This window comes from Lytechinus variegatus, chromosome 4 (assembly GCF_018143015.1).
Source record: "Lytechinus variegatus isolate NC3 chromosome 4, Lvar_3.0, whole genome shotgun sequence".
Taxonomy (NCBI): Eukaryota; Metazoa; Echinodermata; class Echinoidea; order Temnopleuroida; family Toxopneustidae; genus Lytechinus; species Lytechinus variegatus.
The window spans coordinates 7,303,558-7,329,721 of NC_054743.1; the positions used below are offsets into that span (position 1 = coordinate 7,303,558).

At 34.6% G+C, this 26,164-nt stretch overlaps 2 protein-coding genes across 3 annotated transcripts in view; one reads left to right on the top strand and one right to left on the bottom strand.

The window, feature by feature from the left end:
* LOC121413281 (ubiquitin carboxyl-terminal hydrolase 16-like) overlaps positions 1-13,586 on the bottom strand; it is a 30,225-nt gene extending 16,639 nt beyond the window's left edge. The window contains exons 1-7 of the mRNA XM_041606048.1: positions 13,446-13,586; positions 8,909-9,063; positions 7,412-7,497; positions 4,607-4,723; positions 3,275-3,378; positions 1,566-1,678; positions 911-1,020 (exon numbers count right to left, since the gene is read on the bottom strand). Of these exons, the coding sequence (XP_041461982.1) occupies positions 911-1,020; positions 1,566-1,678; positions 3,275-3,378; positions 4,607-4,723; positions 7,412-7,497; positions 8,909-9,014 (636 nt within the window). The 5' untranslated portion in view covers positions 9,015-9,063; positions 13,446-13,586. The remainder of the gene's footprint in view (positions 1-910; positions 1,021-1,565; positions 1,679-3,274; positions 3,379-4,606; positions 4,724-7,411; positions 7,498-8,908; positions 9,064-13,445) is intronic.
* A 200-nt stretch (positions 13,587-13,786) lies between these two features.
* Positions 13,787-25,245, top strand: LOC121413282. Of its 2 annotated transcripts, XM_041606049.1 has the most exons (8): positions 13,787-13,866; positions 16,298-16,461; positions 17,286-17,524; positions 19,302-19,420; positions 19,933-19,977; positions 21,383-21,502; positions 22,960-23,070; positions 24,855-25,245. In XM_041606049.1, the coding sequence occupies exons 2-8, from the start codon at positions 16,337-16,339 to the stop codon at positions 24,951-24,953; spliced, it is 858 nt and encodes a 285-aa protein (XP_041461983.1). In that variant the 5' UTR covers positions 13,787-13,866; positions 16,298-16,336; the 3' UTR covers positions 24,954-25,245. The 2 variants fall into 2 exon arrangements, with proteins under 2 accessions (XP_041461983.1, XP_041461984.1); XM_041606050.1 differs by lacking the exon at positions 21,383-21,502.
* Positions 25,246-26,164: the final 919 nt, after the last annotated feature.

The following is a 26,164-nucleotide window of genomic DNA, read 5'->3' on the forward strand; positions in this document are numbered from 1 at the left end:
GCCACCTCTGACTCGACACTACAAACACATACACAAGATGCCCTTGCTTCTATATTTATTTCTATTTCTAAAATTCATTCTGATATTAAAGCAATGAATAATGATAGAACTATTCAAACCCTGCAAAGCAAACTGTGACACAAATCTCTAACAGAACAGGTTATAATTTAACAGTTTCAAACTCAAATTATCCATAACTGTCCGGGAATACTTAAAATGAAATACTTTTCTTCGCAGTTAAACCCTTTTTTATCTTCACAGTTTACTATGTTGAAATCTAATTATCTATAACTTAAACAGTTTTGTTTTTATAGTAGCCTCGCTACCGTTCTCTCTTGTCCTTCTTTTGTTTCGTTGTATATTTACGCTGTATTCCAAATTAAGTTGTTTTCACTATTGATCAATTACTCTATCTCGTTTACTAGTTTTTTTGTTTTTTTTTCATCCGCCTTCTAATATAATTGCTGCTTTGTTTTTTTTTATCTTCTGCTCCTTTTCTCCTCACTCTTGTTATTCTGCCTATATTTTTCTCCTTATCCTTAATCTCTTGTGTATTCATATATTTAATTTATTCCTTAATTGTATATGATCTGTACTCTTTTGCATAATTTGTATGTCTCATCTATGACTTTGTATTTTTTGTTTTAGTTCTGTAATTCTTAACGTCATATTGAACACATTTTGTCTTATATAAGTTTCTCTTTGTGTACCATATTTGTTGTTTTATTGTATTATGTTTTTGTTGTTATATGCCACACTTTGTTTATTCCATATGATTTCAATCTTTTATATTGTAAAAACTTTTTGTAATTCGGCTCTGTGCTGTGATGAAAGTTTTTTATCTAAATAAACCATTTTGAATTGAATTGAATTAAATAAACAGGCTTTAAAGTTCACATCAAAGACTTACCCTAACTTTAGGTAGTGATCCCTCCCTTGTAAGTAGTGGTGATCGTATTGGAGACGACGATGTTCTGACATGACTCTCATCAACATCTGCTTCTTTGCTCTTCTTTTTACCTACAGAATGGAAGGAAAGGAAAAAAATGTTAACATAATCTACATGTACATGTAGCTTGCATCCATATACTGGGTTCAAAACTTTAGACTACTGACTTACTGATTGATAAATACTAAATGATGTACAATGTAACTACATTTCCAGCTGGCACAGGGTATTAATGAAAGATGAGTCACTTAGAGCTAGAACTTGGAACCAGTGATACCAGTCAGCAATCCTACCGCTAGGCCATTGCTGGTCCATGGCAGTCATGGTGAACTTCAAATTAATTCCTCAGTTCTTTTGATCTTATTCTGACTTGTATTAATAGTCATCATTGACAATAGGATGGAATGTCCAGCCAGCAGTAGACAATGTTGGTTCAAATCTCGCTGGTTCCAACGATTTTGTTGAATTATTTATATATATATATTTATATTTTACTGGGTGCAAGAAATGTGTTACCATTATTCAAAATCCCTCCCTCAAAATTTCAAGATTAATACAACTTATATTAATTAAAATGGGATTGATAATGGTTAGTCTTTGAAATGCTGATACTTACTGGCTGATTTTTCAGCAGGTTTTTGTTGAAATGCCTGTTTCTTAATCCAATCCATACACTCTCCTAGTTTCTTGCTCTCTGATGGGCTGATTGCATCGTCACACTTGTAACACCTACACAAACAAAGAAACCATACAATGCAGTAATATATGTCTTTTTTAAACTAATCATTTCAGAAACAATATTTGCACAATTTCAATATTACCAGCATTGTTGGACTTTACAGCGGTGGGTTACAAAAATTGCTTGACACCGAAGTACCATGGGAATTCAGGGGCACAAAATTGAATTGTTTTTAAATATTTTTAAGAATATCATTTTCATACCATTTTTTTATTGGTGGGAAATTAGTGCCAGTTGGGCAGGTGTAATATTGCATTGAGAAATCCTGAGTGTTAGACAGTTTTAACCAGCATCAACCATTACAACACTCATCACCATCTTTGAATTAGCACATTTCACATGTATCATGTGCCCCCCCCCCACTAGAGAACTTAAACTAACAATTCCCAATAGAAAAAAGAAAACAATGAAAATTAAAAAAAAGATTCTCGGTATCAAGCTGGTTCTGATGATAAGACTGATGTTACCTGCAGCAGACAGTGCGTTCTTTCATTTCTATCACCTCTCTTAAAGGGATGGTCCGGGCTGAAAATATTTATATCTGAATAAATACAGTAAAATCCACAGAGCAAAATGCTGAAAATTTCATCAAAATTGGATAACAAATAATGAAGTTATTGAACTTTAAAGTTATCAATATTTTGTGAAATCAGTTATATGCACATCGTCATGAATATTCATTAGGTGGAATGATGATGTCACATCCCCATTGTTATTAATGTACATGAAATCATAAATGTTTCATTTTTTCATACATGCGTAAATGATGTGTCTCCATAATGATGAAATAAGTTGCGGCAATAAATAACTAATGTAATTAATCAGTTTTTAAAAATTCAATACTTTGTTTTGTCCTTAGTAGAAAAATTTTGAATAAACCTAATTTCAAATAAAAAAATATAAAAGAACAAGTGGAGATATGACATCATCAGCCCACCTAATGAATATTCATAAAGATATGCTTAGAACTGTTTCACCGGAATAAGGCAAATCTTTATTTGTTATCCGATTTTGATCAAATTTTCAGCATTTTGCTCTGTGAATTTTACTCTTATTTATTGAGATTTCCAGCTTGGACCATCCCTTTAAAAGCATTTCAAAGCGTTTTATCAGACATCCATCAATGTGAGATAAGGAAAGAGAGGGAGGAGAGTAGGAAGGAGTGGGTAAGGGTGATTGCATGAGTGTGAGATGAATCCAGCCAACCTCATTCAGTCAAATAAAATTGGATCTAATACTTTGGATTACTGACCGATGGGCTAGGTAGAGGTGTTGTGGACAAGTGTCCTCTAGGAGTATCAACCAAGAGGCCAAGGGTTTGAATCCCACCACAGCACATGCATTCTTTGGCAAGTCATTTAATCTACATTTCCCACTATCCACTCTAGTGTATTAAGTGGGTACATGATAAGAAGAAATTCCTTGAATTCTTGAACACTGAGGCAGTCCAACTAAACTCAGGAAAATAAACAGCATGTAAAGCAGAACTTGCTTGGAGAACAGTGTTTGGAACTAGAGTGGCTACCCTGGGTGAAATATGATATATCTGTCATTATTATTATTATTACGTGTTAGTTAAAACTCACCACACATTCCAATTAGCCAAGCAGACAGCTACAGAATGTGAACCTGTCCTAGGTGTCTCAAAATGTTTCAAGGCGTGCTGGGCTGGACTATTACGACAACATCCCTAATTACATAGAAAGAAAGAACAAATATAACCCTGATTATTCAATAACAGATGAATACCACTTAAACTACAAGTACATGTAATTCAGCCCCAATAGCCTCTTATACAGTATTATGAATGGCATTGAAAAGAAATCATTTCTTTTTAAACTGTCAGTTTCGCTTTCATAAAGATATTCAAATGTTCTCCACAATATCAAAAACAATCTTGATTCTATATTTATACACACCACATGATAAACTGAGAAATATTAAAAACTAAACACCATTTCTGCATTCATTTAGATGATGAATCAAATACAAATACATGTAGTTATTTGGTAAAAGAGAGCTTTAATCTCTTCTGAGATGAGAAGATAAATGAAGCCCTTTATGAAATTAATGTGTCTGAAGATGCCATTGGCAACATGGTTGGAAACATGTCTCTAACTTTGGGCAACCCCATTTGATTTTGTCAAATACATTTATAATAATTTTCACTTCATAATGAAATGGGGATTTCAATAAAGTATCAAAGAGTGACGTTATCACCCTTTTTGAGTACATTTCAGCTGTTTCATGATGAATTCAAAGAGAATGTTGACAAATCTCTGTCAAATATGACATAAATTGTTTCATGATAACCTACATGCAAATGAACATAATATGCCTCATTTAAATCAGTGTAAATTAGCATACACCTGTACATGTTGGCACTATCACGAATCAAGCCAATATACACCAATTTCAATGCAGATTACATCTTGGGCCACCATGAACGATTCCAACCAAATGTAGGTTGAGTGTATATTTCACCATGCTCCACTGTGATATGGTATAAAAAACGCTCAAATACACACACACAAAAATGAGAAATTGTCGCCTCATTTGTTTATCATTAGACCAAGCGCTAAATGGCCACATTGTCAGTTAAAACAAAAGAAACATGGACCATGGTTCAATTCTGTGCTAAATTCTGGGAAGCCAAAATATCAAAAGTTTATATCAGATGCTTGTTTCTTATGCTAAGTTTGCGCATTCCTCATGCTTAACAATGAGAAAAATAATTTTAGTTATTACATGTATTTCCTGACAAATGGGCTAATAGATATTTGTGACAAAGTTAGCTTTCCATAGATAAACCACAACTTTAAACCAGAGTTTAAATAAGACCCAAGTTCAGATTACGGCCCAAAGGATTAATAGCCCTAATGAAAATATACAAGTGGAAATTCAACGGATGAACTTACCTGACTTCCACATGCTAGACAAAGCCATATGACCGGCTCAAAGACATCACCATCTACTTCATCAACAGGACTGCTTTTCTTACCACTGCTTCCACTTCCTTTATCACTAGTACATGACTGTAAATAATAATAATATATAAAACATATTATATTCTAAAGGCTGCTTATAACAATGCAGGGTGCTACATAAGCACTTGCCCAATTGCCCGGGGCAAGTAAAAGTTAGGGTTGGGCATGCATTTTGAAGTAAAGACGAAAACTACATGCCCGAATTTGGCAAGCAAAATTCTTACAGTAGAATGACCAAAATTAGGGTCGATATGATTGACCCTACAGTGTACATGTAGTTTTAGTCATGGCAGGCAAGATAAAATCAATTTGTAAAAAGAAATGAAATAACAAGGTAGATCGGTTCATGCCAAAAGAAAGAAAAAGGTCAATGGTTTATAAACCTGCAAAAATTTCTTTTAAAGAGGTAAAACTATTTTTTTCCACAGATTTTTTGGGTCAAGTGAAATGGATTTTTGGGCAATTATATTTCAAATATTTCAAAATTTACTTACTCGACTGGGCAAGTGCTTTTAAAAAGTTATGTAGCACCCTGAACAATGGCAGTATTCTTTCGGTACTTCTCTTTAATAGCTAATGAAAGTTACAGCATTGCGCAATATTGAGTGTTCAATTCAATCATCTTGGTCATATTACAATATTACAGATACATACATGTACAGTACATATCATAGTTAAATTTTGTTTTCCTTCTACATGAAGGTGCATGAATGTTTTTCCTTTGAAAAACATTGAAACTGGAACCTAAACTTCCTAAATCTTTGAACTTATTGTTAAACCTAAACAGACAAATAGAGAAAACAAGAAGTAGAAAAGGAATAAAAAAAATAAGTTTAAATATTTAATATGAAATAAATTGGAAAGTCATGTACATTATTGAACAACTGACAAGTTTTACTATCTAAACTTATTATAAACATAGTCTCATGACTCTTTCTAACATACAGTGTTTGTATTAATGTACATGTATGTGCCGACTTTGTAATGATGAAGGTAGAAAGTCAAACATTGATATTTTTGATCTAAGGTTAAACTGAGAAACAAACTAATTATGCACAAGAAATAAACACACAACTTGCATTGGACTTACATTCTTTGGACGGATCTTTCTGTTTAATCACCTATCCACCATTAAAAGCAATACAACTCTACAATGACATGGATCCCTTACTGTGGCCTTCTATAAGGTCTGCTTCCTAGGACAGGATCTATTCAATTAGAGCCACTCACTATCTTAAGGTGTCATGTGGTTTCACTCTAACATACGTCATCAATTGACTCATATTCTACTCCAAGACCTTTGTACAAATTTTCTGGGCAGTAGATACATGCACATTTACAGTGTATATGCCACAATACCACCTCATTCAGGGGAGGGGAGGGGGGGGGGTCATTTATGCTATAGATTTAATATCTTTTGTCTTGTTTTTTCCTTTAATGATTTTCAGGTTAATCCTTCAGAGTCAATTCAAATACAATGTATCATGCATGAGGGTGTATTTTCCATGGGTGCCTGTTTGTGATTGTTTTTTTTTATATTCACAATCTACTTCTATTTCTCTATTTCATTGTTAATTATTTTGTAATGCATTTTATGTAAAAGGTCAATATTTTACAAGCTTCAACCTTTTTTTGGGGGGGAGGGGGTCCTAACCATTTTGTTACATACAATATTATGCTTTGTAATTGATTTATATTTTATACTGGTTTGAATAATAAAATGAACTGAATTAATTTATCATTTCACTGTACATGTATGCATCTTTAATTTAAAAGAAAATCAAACTTTAAAGGTTATTACATGTATGAAAGAACCAGTGAAACTAATTCATTTCCACCAAGATTCTTCATCATGGTACACTGTATATGTGTGATCAAAGTCAAAGGAAAGAGCAAAAAAAAAAAACTAGCACATCAATGATGTGCCGCTCATCCGGCATCAAAGAAATTTAACTCAATTTTAATTTCAGCCCAGTTGACACTGTAGTGAATTATACTGGTGACATATATGAGGAAACAGAATTGAAATGATGAATGAGAAGCATTTTTGTGATTTATAAACTGATTTCGTATAAATAAGCATAATGATTTTCTTGTCAAAATGTCTCAATTCTGTGTAGAACCTTGGTGAACCTCATGTAGCTCTTAGATGGAACAAAAAAATCAAAATCGGTCAACAAATAAATAAGCATTTATTTGTGATTATGAATAAATTTTGCTTATGAATAAATTTTGCATAAATTAGCAAAAGTAATTTTCTAGTAAAAATGTCAAAATTCTCTGTACAAGTTTGAACCTCGTGCAGCTCTACAAGATGGAAAAAAAAATCAAAATCGGTCAACAAATAAAAGAGGCATTTTATGTGATTTATGAATAAATTTGGCATATATTAGCATTAATAACTTTTTACTCAAAATTCTGTGTAGAAGTTTGGTGAACCTCAAGAAGCTCTACCAGATCCAAGAAAAAAAATCAAAATCGGTCAACGTATTACAAAGAAGTTTTAGGTGATTTAGGTGATAAATGCGCATAAATTAGCATATTTCATGAGTTTCAAAATTCTTTGTAGAAGTTTTGAATCCCCCACCTAGTGCTGTCATATAAGGCAGACAGAATTGAAATTAGACTTGAAATGACGAAGAAAACGCATTTTGAAATTGTGGACAGACAACGGATACCGACGGACACCTTCGGGCCAGATGAGCTAAAAAGAAAAAAGAAAGAATGGTAACTTACTGTGCACTGTCCAAAGCCATAATTCTTGAGACCCTTCTTCACACCAGTCAAGCTGACAGACTTCTCAAGATGGGTACATTCTTTACCTACATGTATTAAGGAATAGAATTAAAGTGTGAACTCAATTTGCATAAAAGATTACTAGTACTAGATATACATAAAAAATTATTTTGGTTGGGATCCTGGAAAGATTTAATAGTCTTTTTTGTACATAACGTACATGTGCCTTTCAGATACTATGCAATTATCAAGTTTGTATGATGAAAAATTAAAATGTATAAATTACGGATAAATTAAACAAAACAAATCAATAGAAGAATTGCTTGGTCACTATTATTTGAATATAAGATATTCCAATATACAGTATATCACTGAAATATTGAACCTTTTAGACAGACTGTCTGAGAACTAGAACTACATGTACATTTAATGTATATGGCATGAACAGTAAGTAGTTTCAGGCTTTACGTCTTTATATTTTGGGGGGAAGACCACTTTCCTATATACATTGTATGTAGGACACTTTCCCTTAATGACATTTGACCTTGATCATGTAACAAAGACTTGTCAGTGATACTTGATTATCCATACTGTATGTTCACAATTCATAAACTACATGTATATCCATAAACTTTGAACGTCATGACAGCAATTTAATAATTACCTCCAAAATGGCCAAAGTTCATTGATCTTAATGACCTTTGAGATTGGTCATGTGATCTGAAACTCACACAAGACACTTGATTACTCTAATATCCAAGCTTTAAGAACTAGACCAATACAATTTCAGAGTTATGGTAATTCAATCAATATCCCCAAAATGGCTGAAGTTAATTGACCATAAATGAACTTTGACCTTGGTCATGTGAACTGAAACTCACACAGGATATTCAGTGATACTTGATTAATTTACTCTTAAATGTCCAAGTTTTATGAATCAGATCCATAAACTTTCAAAGTTATGATGGTAATTCAACAAATAACCCCAACTTGGCCAATATCATTGACCCTAAATGACCTTTAACCTTGGTCATGTGACTTGACACTCAGGAAGGATGTTCAGTAATTAATATTTGATTACCCTTATGACTAAGTTTCATGAATTAGGACCAGTTTCAGTTTTCTACTTTCAGTTTTTTTATGATGACATTTCAAAAACTATTTCGATATTGACTCCCCCAACATGGTACGATTGACCCTAAATGACCTTTGACCTTGGTCATGTGACCTGAAACTCTGGCAGGATCTGTAGTAATACTTAATCAACCTATATCCAAGTTTCATGAACTAGGTCCATATACTTTCTAAGTTATGCTGTCATTTAAAAAAAAATTAACCTTCATTTAAGAGTTGATGTTGACGCAGCCACCATCAGAAAAGCGGCGCCAACAGTCTCACTATGCTATGCAGGACCACAAAAAAGCACCAATAACATTACCATTCATTTCATACATCTAACATAGTTTTATCAGTAGAAAGGAGCATTCTATGACCTACCTTTAACGGTTTCTTCATCTGATGTATTATGATAGTCTGTTTGCTTGGTTCTGTTTCTCTTCTTACCCATATCGGCAGGTCCAGTTGCTCCTTCCTTCACTCGCATTGAGACAAAATCCAATGTCACATCACCAAATTAAAAATACCCTTTTGCACTGAAACAAGAAGAAAAAAATACAATCATCTATCATCATCATCATCATCTTCGTCATCATTCATCATCATCACCATCATCATAATCATCATCATCATAATCATCATCATCACCATCATCATAATCATCATCATCACCATCATCATCATAATCATCATCATCATAATCATAATCATCACCATCATCATAATCATCATCATCACCATCATCATCATAATCATCATCATCATCATCATTCATCATCATGAATCGATGATCGTCATCATCATCAACGATGATCATGAAAGATTAATGATCATGTTCATCATAATCATAATCATCCCCATCATCATAATCATCATCACCATCATCATCATCATTCATCATTCATCAATCGATGATGATCGTCATCATCATCAACGATGATCATGAAAGATTAATAATCATGTTCATCATAATCATCATCATCATCATTCATCATCATCATCAACGATGATCATGAAAGATTAATGATCATGTTCATCATAATCATCATCATCATTATCATGGAGCATTGTGGCCCAGTGGATTAGTCTTCTGACTTTGAAACAGAGGATTTGAGGGTTCGAATCCCAGCCATGGCATAATTTCCTTCACCAAGAAATTTATCGACATAGTGCTGCACTTAGTGCTGCAGCCGAACCGCCGAACCGAACGCAAGTTCACCGAACTTGGCACTTCCGAACCAGACCGAACCGAACGCAAAGGCCTGGTTCGGAATTTCGGTAAAAAAAAATGATAATATGCAATGCATAAATGTGATGACTACATAGATTTAAGTATACAATTAAACAAAAAATATTGGTTAGTGATTGTGCACAAAGAGAATTCCACTCAATATATTTTTAAAATCCACTATGATAGCTCCCATCTTGTCTTTGACTGAACTGTTATCAACTTAAAAATATTTTATTAACATAAATATATTTTTTCTTGATAAAATGAGGGGACATTTTGAAGCTAAACTCGGTATAAAAGTGTGGTGTAATTGCGTATTGCCGTAATCGATCGTAATCGTAATCGGACCTAACCATTTTGTATTTAATAAAGAAAAAGAACCAGACATAAATTCATTCCTCGTAAATGACAAAGTATGACAGTTTCGGTCTCGTGTTTGATTAAATTTTTATCATTTTCAATTTTTTTATAAACATGAATATATTTTTTTCATTATAAAATGTGGGGACATTTTAAGCTTAACTCAGTTAAAAAGTGTAGTTGAATTACGTATTGCTGTAATCGGACATACAGTTAATTGTTTTGTATTTAAACAAAGAAAAAGACAAGACATAAATTAATTCCTTGTGACTGACAAAGTAATGGTAAAGTATATATATTTCACCTTCTGAAATTTCCATATTAATATAAAAGATAAGAGATGAAGGAATGAGGGTGAAAAACAGAAAAGATAAAAATTCAAACCAAATCAACACATGTTCCCTGATCGATGTTCCGGAAATGGTTGGGAAGGAAAGTTGAAACAGGAAGTCCAAACAACCTGCCTTCGGTTGCTAAATATTATACAGGTAAAATTCGCATTCTGAACTTGAAGCGTTTTTCTGTTGTCAATATTTTCTTAAAAGTGGTTTAATCTGGTCAATTACTGAAAATGAAATGATAAATTATCAGTTCCGTCTTAGTTCTGACGATCAACGCCGAGTGATTTCACAACACTAAAATACACAGTACAGTCCCATGTACTCATTTTCGTGTTTGAAGTCACGTAGCGTCGATCTTTCTGGACCAAGAATGGACTGATATTTTATCTTTTTAAAGTAATTAATTGACCAGATTTTACCACTTTTCAGAAAATAGGGACTTTCTAAAACACTCATATTCTTTGGAATGTGAATTTTACTGGTATAATAACAGTTGAGTGGAGGTTGTTTGTCTACTGTTTCGAGATTCCCGATCAACACTTTCCAATTTGAGAAGCTGCGTTGGCAATGACATCGTAATCGATCATGATCATAGCTACATGAAATAATCATGAAAAAAAATATTCTGATCTTTGTAATTCTGTTTCTGTCCTGATTCTCTCATTATCAATATTTTTTTCTTTTTTTTTAATTTTCATTTTAAAAATGAAAGTAGAAATGACTTATTTTTTGTTTAAAGATTAAAACCAAAGAAAGTTCGACAATTTTCATAACTATTCTTTTTAGAAACAAAATTTATTATAAATATATGACAGATCATCCTGGAGCTCACTAATCACTTGTTTGTGGGTCGGCGATCTTTATTTTTTATATGTTAAATTTAATTTGGCTTTTATTGCCGAACCCCGAACCGAACCAAAGTTCAGAAAAAAATTGCCGAACCCTGCCGAACCGAACCCGAACATGCCGCCTGACTTGCAGCACTAGCTGCACTTTACCCAGATGAGGTGAATGGGTACCCGGCAGGATTAATTCCTTGAATGCACCGAGCGCTGAAAGGCAGCTAGAGCTAAATTCGGGGTGATAATAATAATTATATACACTGCGCCTCGGAAAAGATTATTTCTAAACAGATGGTGCGATATTGTTCTTCGCCAACGTTACAGACGCATACATCAGGTAACGTTGGTGAAGAACAATAGGAAACAAGATGGCGGCGTAAACATCGGGCAAGTCTCTTCCTTCTTTCCACAATATTTTTCTCATTTTTTTAATGAATTGTTATTCAAAAATAACGAGAGCGTAGAAATGTCGGGAATGAAGTTTTATCCCATGTACATGATTTAGGGCTAGATCTTTTAGAAGTAGAAATCTCGGGGGTGAAAGTTTCAGATTTTGGCTTCCTATGTGTGGGTCAATGAAAAGGAAGACCTGGGGCCGATTGCACAAAAGGGTCTTTCCAAGGACCGTCTTTCGTGTCGCCCATCTTTTATGAAACGCTATTACAGAAGTATAAGAGGGGTGTTTGTGAAAATATTTATGATAAAGAATAAGATTCGTTAGTTTGCTTTTAAATCCAATTTTATACAATTTAATGATATATCACATTATTTTATAAACAAATATTTTGATTGTTTTAACGGACTATTGAAATACGTGTGCAGATGATTTATTTAAATGCGTTTCACATCATGGCGCATCATAAAATATGGGCGACACAAAATACGGTCCTTGCAAAGACCTTTTCGTGCAATCGGCCCCTGGCTTCGTATGAGAGTAACCTAATGTCAGTAAATAATTTTTACTCTCTAAAAATAGAATAGAAGCCGCCTGGCTAACCACACCTGGGGCTGGGCCCCAGTAGCCTGGGGCGTTGTGGGGAGTGAAAGTTATATACTGTACGTAGCTCACTCCCCACTAACGCCTGGGATTCCTCCCTATACTTCCCCACATACGGGTACAAAACCAGAAACTTTCGCCCCCGAGAATTCTACTTTCCCTCTAAAAGATCTAGCCCTAAAACATGTACATGGGGTCCAACTTCATTTCCAACATTTCAGCGATATTGATTTCATTTTTAAAGAAGAATTCATTAAAAAAACGAGAGATTTGTTTTGAAAAGATGGAAAGAGCTTACTTCCGTGTTTACGTCGCCATCTTGATTTCTTTGTCTTCCGCTTGGCGACAGCTCGCAAATCTTTGTCTTCCGCTTGGCGACAGCACGCAAATCCCGCGATTTGCGTGCTGTCGCCAAGCGGAAGACAAAGAAATCAAGATGGCGACGTAAACACGGAAGTAAGCTCTTTCCATCTTTTCAAAACAAATCTCTCGTTTTTTTAATGAATTCTTCTTTAAAAATGAAATCAATATCGCTGAAATGTTGGAAATGAAGTTGGACCCCATGTACATGTTTTAGGGCTAGATCTTTTAGAGGGAAAGTAGAATTCTCGGGGGCGAAAGTTTCTGGTTTTGTACCCGTATGTGGGGAAGTATAGGGAGGAATCCCAGGCGTTAGTGGGGAGTGAGCTACGTACAGTTGGCCGATATAACTTTCACTCCCCACAACGCCCCAGGCTAGGCCCCAGCCAAGCTGTCCCTTTTAATGTGGGGCCTAAATGCACACAGATGCACAGCACCAGCGTTGCACAGCATGCAAACTGCACTTCGCACAGCCCCAGGCTCAACCTCATGGCCATGGGTTTCTGACATCAGTCTATCAATAGTACGGTAATTAGTAATAGTATCATTATCAATCACATCCACGATCGCACTGCACCACAGTCCACATCCACAGTCACCCCACACACACCCACGTACATACATAGCCAAAGCTGTATAGCCCTCACTGCAGCCAGGCACGCGCAGTCCACACTCAAATCAGTCATTCTCAGTCAACCAGAGAAATATAGACTAGTCAAAATTCGACAATTTAAAGAGCGATAAACACAAAACAAACGAGGATTTAAGAAGATATGGAAATACTCACTACAATATCAACAGCTCAAGATAGGGATATAATCATTTAGATTTCTAGAACAACATTAATCCAGTCATATAAAACCAAGACTTCACGAAAATCACGGTATAATAAAACAACCCCGAACGACCTCTCGGAAGTTGTACCATCCTCTTTTTCAGACTCTATTGAATCAATATTGGTCGGTAAAGAATATATATTTATTTATTTTTTAAAGTTTGAAAGCAATAAGTAGACTGAAAATAAATACTTTCTATATTTTTTATTATATTGTTGACAATGAATTATTATAATTTTTATTTTTACGTATTTTATTCCATTTAAAAAATATCCTTATTTAAAAGGATATCGAGTAATGTTATCGTGGCAAAATTTGATTGATTGGAAGTTAATCAGGAGATTTTGCAGGGGTTTTATGAGGAATGGAAAGGTGAGTCCGTAAGTTGATCAGGATTTCCGTAAAAATGATGTAGTTTTATGATAAAAAGAGGATTTTGATTTTCAAAAATTCGTTGTATTGCTTCTATTATTGGATTAAATGAAGGTTTATGATTGGGCTGTGTCCCACTAACTATAAATTATGTCTGCAGATTCAGTGGCTGAGCTCGAGCTCAGGTAACGCGTAGCGGTCGGGAGCCCAGGGGAGCGTTTCATGAAAGGACTTGTCGGACGTTTTATCCGACAAGTCCCATTTTATCCGTCAGTTACTATAGTAACAGTGCCTCTCAGCCAATCAGAATCAAGGAAAGATGTCAGATCTGACAACTTGTCAGACAAAAATGTTCATGAAACGCCCCCCAGGCCAGGATCGTACGTGCAATTTGGCATACTCACCTGACAAGCGTGAAGTATGGTCAAAATAATTCTCCGAATAAATAGTTAAAACAGAAATCAAGCACTTACCACGATTATATGGATGATCATGATGATGGTCTAACGAGTGGCAGTTTTTCTGACATCTGGGCACAGACTGGAACCTCAAAAAACGAAAAGTTCTCTCTAGTTCTACCCCTCCCCCGTCTCGATCGGCCATTTTGTTATGAATTGTGGCTATACAATGACATTGTTGTTAGACTTGAAAAAGAAATTATAAAGTCTTAGAGAAAAGGAAGGGAGGGTGAATGAAGGAATATAAAAGGAGAGAAAGTGAAGAGATGAATTGGGAGGAAAGAAAAAAAATGAAGGGAAAAAAGTTAGAATAAATGTTTCTGTCATTCTTTGAAATTAATAAAGAAAGAAGAAAAAAAGGAATGGAAGATGAATTATAGGCCTACATTTTTGAAAGAAAAAATAAAGGAGAGACAGGAAAACTGGAAGTAAGAAAAAAGGAAGAAAGAAAGAATGGAGAAAGAAGTATGTTTCCTTATTTCTTTGTTCAAAAGAAAGAAAGAAGAAAAACAGGAAGGAAGGAAGGGAAAGAAAGAATAAGGGAAAGAAATTAGAAGGAAAAGAGGAGGGAGGAAAGAATGAAGGGAGGAGAAATGGAAGGAGAGAAACAATGAAAACAAAAAGGAGAGGAAGGGAGAAGGAAGCAAAGAAAAGTTTAAGGAAAGAAATAATGAAGGAAATTTAAAGAAAAGAAAGTAAATGAAGAAGGAAAGAAAGCTAGGAAAGATTTGAAATACAGATTTAAAAAAGGGGGCAACGAGGAAGGATAGATGACAGGGGGGAATAAATGCCTAATGCCAATTTGTCCAATAACCATCTCGTCTACTATCATTTGGTCTACAATCAGATCAGATTGTCCACTATCCACATGGTCTAAATGCTATTTAGTCCACTCACCATTCCTCCTAATAACCAGGTGGTCCAGTAACCAATTTAGTCCATAGGATGGGGGGTTGGGTGTCCGGACACTTTATCTTTTTGAAGCCTTTTTTTTGTCTGTGGATTACACTAAAAATATGAATTCATTACTTGTAATCATTTTCTATTTTGTTCTTTATAATATTTCCTAACATTTTGTACTAAAAATTGATGAAACTTCGCTGGTAAATTTTTCCAAATGACATTCTAAAATTGATCGTCCGGACACACAACCCGTCCGGATACACAACAACTGGGTATACCACTTAATCTAATTGAACTCAGTGCTATTTTGGGGAAATGAATGAAAAGAAGATGGATATAATAATCCCAACTGGTTATAAGATGAAATGGTCATAGACAATCTTGTGATTTATAGACAAAGTGATTATTGGACTAAATGATTTTAAGACGAAATGTTGATTTGCGGAATGACATTAGAATAAATGAAGGTACACCATGTGATGAGTGGACGAGTTGGAAATAAACGAATTGAGCATTTTGCCTTTTTTAATTCTAAGATGACAAGTTGTTATTCTCTGACGGTTCTACATGTTTAATAGTAACAATCAGATGCAGTGCATCTCTGTCAAGTGAAACCAAGGAATTCACTGTCAAAATTATCAGAACTGACAACTTCCATGAAACAGCTTCCAGATATCTCTATTTTGTTTAAATTAGGACCCATGAAGTTTGCATACATGTACAAGATAAATGAATGAAAGTCAATTTTCATTCTTATAATATATTATCTCAAAAAGGCCGGGTATTTTAACTCCCCCCTCCCAGGAAAAAAAATGCCAATCCCATTTTGTTGTTTTATCTGTTATTTTATCTCGTAGTTCTAAGCTATTTCCAGAAAAATGAAGAGAAACCAAATATGCACAATTTTATAGAAAATGTTTTCAGAGCAGACAATGATCAAAGAGATGTAATAATAGAGGTTACAAAAACAGATTAGGAATGTGCTTTATATTGCATGTAAGTGGTGATAGACTGAACTGTGAAATCTTTTATAGAACACTCCATTCCCAAGTCTTTTTTCCCCCTTTCAGATTCATTTAGAAACCGGTCAGCCCTAGAAACGCTCCAAGATGCCAGGGCTAAACCGAGGTACCTATCTTCAACTGGCTCTTCTTCTTCTCATTGTTCCTGCTCAGTATTTCCTCACTCAGTGGAAACCATCAACAAGTGCACAGAGGAGTATAGAAATTGAGAGGTAGGCCTATGATTCATTATTTAATATTGTTTGTTAAAATCAATTTTAGGAATCCATAGACAAGTTAAATCTCATGAATTGATTAAATTTTGTTTAAAATTGAATTAGGTGTTGCTAGTTGATAAAATGCCTGCCTGAAATCTACATAGTGTGAAGATGATGATGATTATTAATTCTTTTTAATTTTTATTAATTTATTCATTACTTTTTTTCATTACTTGTTATTTTTATTTATTCATTAATTTATTTTTTTTAAATTATATTTTATTATTATTTTTTATATATTTTTTTTTTTGGGGGGGGGGATGAAGAATGAAGTGGTGACCATTCACCAAGTTTCCTTGCTTTAATATTACATGTATCATCATCATCATTCTCATCACTATCATCATCATCATCATCTCCTTCATTATCATCATCATCACCATCAGCATTATCATCACCATCAGCATCATCACCATTATCACCACCACCATCATCATCATCACCATCATTATCGTCATCACTCATCACCATCAGCATTATCATCATCAACATCATCATCACCATCATCACCATCATCACCACCATCATCACCATCATCATTATCATCATCATCATCACCACCATCATCATCATCATTATCAGTGTCATCACTTTTATCACCACCATCATTACCATCATAATTCTCATCGCCATCATCCTCATCACCATCATCATCACCATCATCACCACCATCACCACCATTATCACCATCATCATCATGATCACCATCAGCATAACCATCAGCATTATCACTATCGCCATAATTATTATTCTTATCATTTACTCTCTCTATCTCTTAGATTGCTTACCAGACTACACTCCTGGCATGGTAAGTTTACCAACCCTGACTGGTGGAATCAGAGAGCTCTTAATGCATGGAATACAATGGCTGACTTCATTGATCACATAGAAAACTATGGTGAAAGATTGATGTATGGAGCATCTTCTAAAACAAGTGACTTTGATGAGAATGAACCAGAAGGGGAATCACCTGCTTATGAAGTCTTGAAATTCAGGGAAAGCAATGGATATTTCGGTGGTAAGATCTTTGTTCTCTTGAATGAAAACCATACAGCTTTTAACTTCTAGACACTGTGTAGCCCCATGTAGAGGAGAGCAAGAGAGTCACCACCTTTGCACGTTAAAAACCCACTGCACTATTCGTATAAGAGTAGGGGGAAACCCCGGTGTAGTGGTCCACCTGCACTCCCCCAATCAGTAATATCAGGAGGAGAGACCTGCGGGTCATAGTGATTCAGTTCGCTTTTCGCCTCCCAGGCACAGGTGACGCCAAACAAATAATAATAATGACAGTATCTTATCCAAATTATTTTTAAAAGAACATATTCTCCTTTGTGAGTTTGTCGGTGTTTTTATTCCATAAATAGGCCTACCGCTTGCCATTTCCTTTGCATTTTTGCAAAATAATAAAAAGTGCTTTGCAAGTTATAACCATGCAACAAAATAGCTGAGAATTGAAGACTAATGCTGGCAAGTGGGCATTAACGGGCAAATGAACCTGTATTCTTGATAGAATTAGGTAGATTGTTCCATGTATTTTGGACAAATGGCTCAACACGCTCACTTGTCAGCATTGCTTCAATATCTTAGACTATGAATATACTGGTGTGATAACTGAGCTGCTTTATAGAATGAGATTGGACAGGAATTTGACGGGGAAGATTGTTTTATTGTAGCAGTCTTATTTGGAATCTATGTTGTATAGGGTGACAGGTAGGAGTGTATTGAATTCAGATGAAATCCTTTATTTTCCTTTAAAACTAATAGTAAATATCAGTTCTATAATCTACATGGATTTTACTATTTTTAAGATTCAAATGAAACCTGGAGCAGGATGAAAAAAAAAAATTTGTTTACTCTTCTGAATTTTGAAATCAATGCAGGTAACAGAACTGACACCATGGTAGGATAAAGAGCCGGGGATGTTTCATCAACATTTTTGTCTGACAAAATGTCAGAGCACAATTTTCCTTGTTCTTGATTGGCTAAGAAGCAGTGTTACTATGGTAACTGCCAGATAAAATGGAAGTTGTCGGATAAAACGTCCAACAACTCCTTTCATGGAACGCTGCTCAAGATTTTCCTAATGAGTTAAAACAACCAATAATGAACCAACTCTTTCATCAACATAAATTTAGTTAGTCGCTCTTTTGTCATTTTGTGTGAAGGTTCCAGCAAAATAAAGCACTTAAACAGTGAATGGACTACTTATAGAAAGAGGCTTTTAAAACTTGATAGCTTCTTTCTCGTGATAGCTGTTTAATCTATTCTTATAGGGGCTGGGTTTTAATTGTATTGAATACTAGATGGAGCTTGAAACCTCTTGATATGAATTTGATTGTATACATTTTTAGTACCAAATTCACAGTATGATGCATGAAAAAGGGGAGAAGGTATTTGATGTGATATCCATTGATTAATATGCAATACTTCTAGTGTGCACCTCGTGACTATGATTTGGCTGATGAAGTGATGTGTTAGCTCAGTTGGTAGAGCGTGCTTCTCAATCTCACTACTGGGAGTTCAGGAGATCAAGCCCTGGCCATGTCATACCAAACACACATTAAAAGATAGGGAGTTGCTGCTACCCTGTTTGCATTCATCGATTAAAGGGATAGATCTGGCATTGCACGGTGGCTGCTGGGCCGACAATCAAATGGACAAAATAGATTTCTTTTTCAAAAAATAAAATTTGATTTGGATTTGTATAAAATTAAAGTTTTTTTTTTTTAATCGCCTTCATGTCACACCCCAGGCTAATATATGACCAATATTTTTTTATTTATTGATTACAGGTTCAACAGAGAAAAGAAGTCCCAGACCACGTCATGTTAGATACAGGATAGGCCAGGTGGTTAGACATAAAAGAATGGGATACAGAGGTGTGATTGTAGGTTGGGATTTAACTGCTACGGTAAGAAAATTAGGTGTATGAGCATTCCAGTGATTTCAAGTTTGGTGTCGGCCTATTGGTGTTGGTGTCAGACCAATGTTTACATTAGCACCAAACCACTTTTGAAATATAGTTTGTTCTGGGATGAAATACACTGGGTGTGGTTTAAATAATTGGTTGTAAACTCATATTAGGTGTTGGAACTAGGGAAAACAAAATTTTGGGTAACACTATCACCAACACTAACTTGAAATCACCCAGTGTCAATGTTAACGCTATGTATCCCGGGGTAAATCTGAAATGCAAGTTTCATGATGTTTCATGAGTTTTTTCCTTCAAGTCTCGCACAAGTTTTTAGACTCCTTTCACAAAGTCTGGATATGTGGTTCCTAAAATCCACCAATTTTTAGACTTCTTAATTTTTAACATCATATATAATTAGCTTCCCCCCGAACATTTTTTTTATAATTTATCAATATATTGTGTTTGTGATCACACATATCAATATTTTATTTCATTTTTTCATCCTCCAGGCCCCAGCACAATGGCTGAAAGACAATATACCACCAGATCAGCAAGTAAGTAAAAATTGGTTTGGTGTTCAGTAATAATAACAATTTTGTTTTTCAAAGCAGCTGTTATTCCCCTCCAAGTCAATTTTAAAATGATACTCATATGGAAGGGAACATTGTTTTGTGTGGATTCTTTTTAGTAGGGTATTATTCAAATACATGAACAACACTCGGCTGTCAGATTGTATTCAAAAGTACAGAAATGAAATAAAAAGTTTTTACTTGATTAATTCAAGATTTTTTTTCAAAATGACCTTGTAAATTGATATTCTGATCATGTATTATCAAATACTATATTTGAGCCATACTGATATTGATAAGTCAAGGAAATCGTCTTCATTTATTACTAACTGGAAAGTGGAATGGCATGAAGAAAATTGCTTATTGGTTTCAATTGTTAAGTTGATTACAATTAAAATCATAATTTGGTACATTTGGTCTCTTAGTTCATCATTATTTTTCTTCATATTTTCACCATGGTCCAGCTTGGTTTCATTATAATACATGGCTTTTTATTGCAAATTTTAGTATTATTTTATATTCATGTACTTTGTTTTATTTTCAAATTTAAAATGTTCCTCATTTGATAATTGACCCAGAAAATGCAGAGTTTTGGTACTGATTGAAATTTTTTGAATAGAAAATAGTAAGATATATTACCAATATTTAGAAATAATCCCACTCTTTTCATCATTTCCTTTGTGGCTGCATGGGTTGTTTTTTTATTTCCATATTGCATACCTTGCAGAAGAAAAAACATCTATACACAACACTCTTCTGATGGCAGAGTCGTTGTCATAAATCTGTACCTTTTAAAATTTAATATCAATGAAATCTCATGACGATTTTGAAGTAAATGTAAATTCTTTTTAATGATATCTTTAAAGAACATCTTTAATTTTTTTTATCCAAACAATGGAAAGATGTATGTTTATCAGATAATTACAAATCACATGTAAGTCAAACTCACAAGTCTTTGGATGCAATCACCTTATTTTTATCTTTGAAAAACATTGAAAACTTTGCACTTGCCTTCATGTATGAATTCATTCTTGTCGTAATTCTATTTATCTATTTATTTATTTATTCATTTATTCATTCATTCATTCATTTATTTATTTATTTATTTATTTATTCATTTATTCATTTATTTGTTTATTTATTTATTTTGCATGCTACTTTGTTTCCCTTGGTCTGGTCTCCCCTTCCCTCAATCCAATCTTGCATTATTTCTTTTTTATTCTACAATTCCAATTCTATTTTGCATGAGTATCCTTAATTTCCTCAGCTAGCCTTTTATTTTTCAAATTTAGTTACATGAATATTCATGATGTATTTTTCCTCTTTATTATTTACTGCTTGCACTGGACCCCACCCCTCCCTCTCTCTTTCCCTGTCCAATGTTGTGTAGCACACTGTGAATGCCCCATTCTATGCTCTTTTGCTTGATATACGTGATATACATGTACCTGTCCCAGTTATTGTCTACAATAGCGAAGAAGATCTTGAAGTTATATCTTTTCAAACCATGGTAAGTAGGAAAATATGAGAATATCTGTCAAGTCCTCAGAGAGAAAAAGAAAGGACGGAAGAGAGACAGACAGATAGACACGCAGACAGACAGATAGACAGACAAACAGACAGACAGACTGGCAAACAGACAGACTGGTAGACTGACACAGACACTCAGACAGACAGACTTACTGATGCAGACAGGCAGTGACCACCATGCACTGGTCGCATGTTTGACATCATGAGTGACAGCACTCTTCTCTGTGGGCTTGACTTACTATTGAATAATATTCTACATCATTCATAAAGGAGATATAACAAACTTGATTGAAAGACATTGTAGTTTTTTATTGTTGTACTTTGATCAATTGGATTAGATCTCCTTTATGAATTTCTATTTCATGATTTTTTTATTGGAGCTTTTACAAGGGTGCTGCACAATCATTGTTTACTTTCCTGTGATAAAAGAGAGCCCCTGCTCTATAAGACTATTGATGTCAGAAGTTGAAATGCCAAATCTGTTTTCCATCTAATCGTATGAGAGATCAATTTGCTGGTTTAACAGAGTTCAAAGGCCTCTCATAATTGGCAGATTCTTTGGTAAAGTGTCTCAAACATTTTTTTTTTCATAAGAATCTTTGTCAAGATATTCTTTGCCAACTTGAATACTGTTCATGGCAGTTATATCAAGCTTAAATTTCTATATGTAGAGAAAACAGTAATGGCATCGGGTAAGCCACTGAAAACCTGTATGTAAAACAGCTCTCTCTCTCTATATATTTTTTGTTTATTTAAGTTACATAACTATTAATGATATCCAACTAAATTATTTATTTTGATTTCCTGTTGAGCAATCGACAGTTACCACTCTATGGCTTTGCTTCCATCAGATAGCTGGATCAGGCTAAGATCCAGGAAAGGAACAATGGTTGTAGTAGCAGACTTGTCTTAGCCCCAAGACTTACTGGTTCGTAGAGGCTAGTTCAGGCATGGTGTAACAAACAGATGCAACATGGCTCATCAACGGTTATAAGACATGGTACAATGGTACTATTCAATATGTTCATCAATGTTCAATATCTCAAATAGAAAATAAAGCTTTGCAGACAAACCCACATGGCTGCCTTTCAATTTGATTGGTTCACAGTTTTTCTTTATAACTAGACTCCATAGTGTGAAGGTTTGCAGTCAATTAGCAATGGCAAATCAAGATCATTGTTCCATGAAAGTTTGTTTCAGACTTTAACCAGGAACCAATCAGAAGTGTTCTATCATATTTAGAATCCATTACTAACCTTTGGGTTAAAAAGGTCCTGAGGACGAAAAATGTTGAGACCTTTGCTCACCTCATCACTCTGATGTACACAAAACATTGCGCTGTTTTGTATCGATTTGTCATACAAAGTCTGAACGTGCCTCTAGTTTTGTCCATATTTGATATTGCACATCTCTGCCCCTGTTCCCACTTTTCTGCAGCATTTTAGACACCAGCCAAACTACTTGTTATTGGTACACAGTTTAGATAAACAGTCATTCACTACTGCCTATATCACACAAGAATTGCTGCAAGGCGTCCAATCTATAAAGGTAGGGAGATCTATGGTGGATGACAATTAATTTGCATAATAAGAATTGGTTGGTCAGTCATTTATTTTTTCACGTCTAAGATACATATTTGTAGACTTTTTGTTTAGAATGACTATTTAACTGTGTTAACTATTCTTGCACTCCTTGTATTGACATCATGCTATAAAGAAAATCCCGTAAATCATAAAAAATATTGAATATATAAGGTTTTCATATGCTTTGATGATCTATTCATAAATCATGTTTATCATGAGAGACTCCATAAATAATCCCTGCTAAAATTTTTTGAGCATTTATGGTGTTCAGAATTGATACATCAAAGCAAGTATTTGCCTGGACATTAAAAAATATCTAGGGAAATTATTAAAGGACAAGTCCACCCCAACAAAAACTTGATTTGAATAAAAAGAGAAAAATTCAACAAGCATAACACTGAAAATTTCATCAAAATCGGATGTAAAATAAGAAAGTTATGGCATTTTAAAGTTTCGCTTATTTTCAACAAAATAGTTATATGAACAAGCCAGTTACATCCACATGAGAGAATTGATGACATCACTCACTAACTATTTCTTTTGTATATTATTATATGAAATATGAAATATTGTTATTTTCTTGTCATTGTCATGTGAAATGAAGTTTCATTCCTCCATGAACACGTGGAATTCCATTATTTTAACATTTTGTGCTTCAGGCAAGGAGGTCCTAATCGTCAAATTCGTAAAAATTGAAATATTGTATAATTCAAACAATAAAAAACAAAAGAAATAGTGAGTGACATCATCAACTCTCTCATTTGGATGTAACTGGCTCGTTCATGTAACTATTTTGTTGAAAATAAGCGAAACTTTGAAATGTCATAACTTTCTTTTTTTACGTCCGATTTAGATAAAATTTTCAGCATTGTGCTTGTCTGATTTTTCTCTATTGATTCAAATCAACATTTTTCTGTGGTGGACTTGACCTTTAAAGGTAAACATTATTCATAGGTTTATATCATAAGCCACTGTCAGGACACTGTCTAAATTAAAGAAGAGTATTAGTTGCACCTATATGGAGTGTTAGATTGCATTTCCCTTGTTGAATAATTCATGACAAAGATATTAAATTATTTACCTAAGACTTGGTAGAAATTTGGTGCATACACATCAGTGATGAATAATGGCTTTCATCCTTTGCAAATAGGACCACAACTTCTTGTATTATAAATTCTTGTGGGTTGGAAGATGGCTGACTATCCTCCTCTCCTCCCCCCTCCACCCCCCCCAAAAAAAATCTAGTGATTATGGAGAAGCAAATACAGGTGGTGGGGTGGGGCAGGCTTGGAGATGGTTCTTGCTCTGCCTTTTCATAAGCTTTATAGACAATTTGTCATTCCATTTCTTTGCAAAAAAAAAAACCCCAAAACTCTTTGACATATGGATTCAAACTTATTGTGACACCCACTGGGATTGACACATTCTGGTCTTTCTTAAGTACTATGTAACTTGAAGAACTTATTTATGAAACCGTCCCAGGTTGGAAATCATCATTAATCCATGCTTAATTTTTCTTTATGGTTTGTGGTATGTCCAGCCTTAAATTTCAATAGTTTAAGGGCATGGCTGCTTTTCTTTTGGGCACATTCCTTCATGTCAATTATGGCAAAAATGAAGAAGAAAAATATTCATGTCCTAGTAAATAGGGCATCCATGACCATTCACTCTGATGACCTTTGATAAGCTCTGATATCACCAATTTGTCTCAATGTGTTTACTTGTTCTCTTGTCTTCTTCTCTCCCAAGGTTCAGCATCCTCAGATAGACGAGTATTTTGAAGCATTCGATGGATCAAGATTCCTGGCACGGTCATGGTTAAAAAAGATATATCCTCATGATCAATGATACATCAGAAGATCATATTCCATGATCAAACATATATCAGAGGATTACATCCCATAATGAAGGGTGCATCAGAAGTTTATATCCCATGATCAATGATACATGAGAAGGCTATATCCTCATGATCAATTATACATCAGTAGATTATATCCAGTTGTCAATGATATGAAGTCAAACACTGTCTATAATGACAGCCAAAGGGAGGCAGGTCTTTAGGAGTAGTAACCCAGGGAGCGCCGGCGCCCAGGAGCTCACCGTGTATTTACCCATACAGTCACGGGACAAGGGTAGATTATGGTCAAAATATCTAGCAAGATAAACTGTGAAAACAGAAATTATGCACTTATCACGATTATATGGATGATGGTCTAATGAGTGGTAGTATCCTGACATCGAGGCACAGACTGGAACCTCAAAAAAACAAAAAGTTCTCTCCTACCCCACTCTCAATCGGCCATTTTTGTTATGAATCATAATCATAGCCTTGATGTCAGGATACTACCACTCGTTAGACCATCATCCATATAATCGTGGTAAGTGCATAATTTCTGTTTTCACAATTTATCTTGCTAGATATTTTGACCATAATCTACCCTTGTCCCGTGAATATGGGTAAATGCACGGTGAGCTCCTTGGCGCCGGCCCGGTTATAGGAGTAGGTGCTCTTTACATGTATATTGACAGACTGTGGTAATACATACAGGTTTCAATGATATGGGTGTTTCATAAAGCTGTTTGTAAGATACAAATGGCTTTACACACAATTGGTGATCCTTTCTTGTGCTTTGTGATATCCTTTAAATCAAATCAAAATCAATTGATTTAGGACCTAAGAACAAATTCCAATTGTGCGTAATTTTACGAACAGCGTTATGAAACACCCACCAGAAGATTGTAGCAATTGAGTGGAGCTTAAATGCATCATTTTGATTGTTTGAAATGACAGAAGTCACATTCTTGTATATCATAGCCTCATTCATACACACTGTGACATGGTAAAACAGCTTTCTTAATGAATGCACTGTGGCATATAGAAGCCTTTTATTTGTACATAAGTTACATGTTGGTCAAAGCTATGATGCTACTTACCTGCAACAATTTCTCTCATAGCTATAGTCACATATCATATCATAAAATTGGACATATTGACTTTGATAAAGAAAGATCATTATTATTAATGCATTTGTCGGTTGTTGTTTTTTCGTTCATATTAT

Excerpts from the sequence above, each read along its gene's own strand:
- LOC121413282 (XM_041606049.1), top strand. The coding sequence starts at position 16,337 with ATGCCAGGGCTAAACCGAGGTACCTATCTTCAACTGGCTCTTCTTCTT. Across the intron at positions 16,462-17,285 it reads AGGAGTATAGAAATTGAGAG|ATTGCTTACCAGACTACACT; the intron begins GTAGGCCTATGA and ends TCTATCTCTTAG. Across the intron at positions 17,525-19,301 it reads AAGCAATGGATATTTCGGTG|GTTCAACAGAGAAAAGAAGT; the intron begins GTAAGATCTTTG and ends TATTGATTACAG.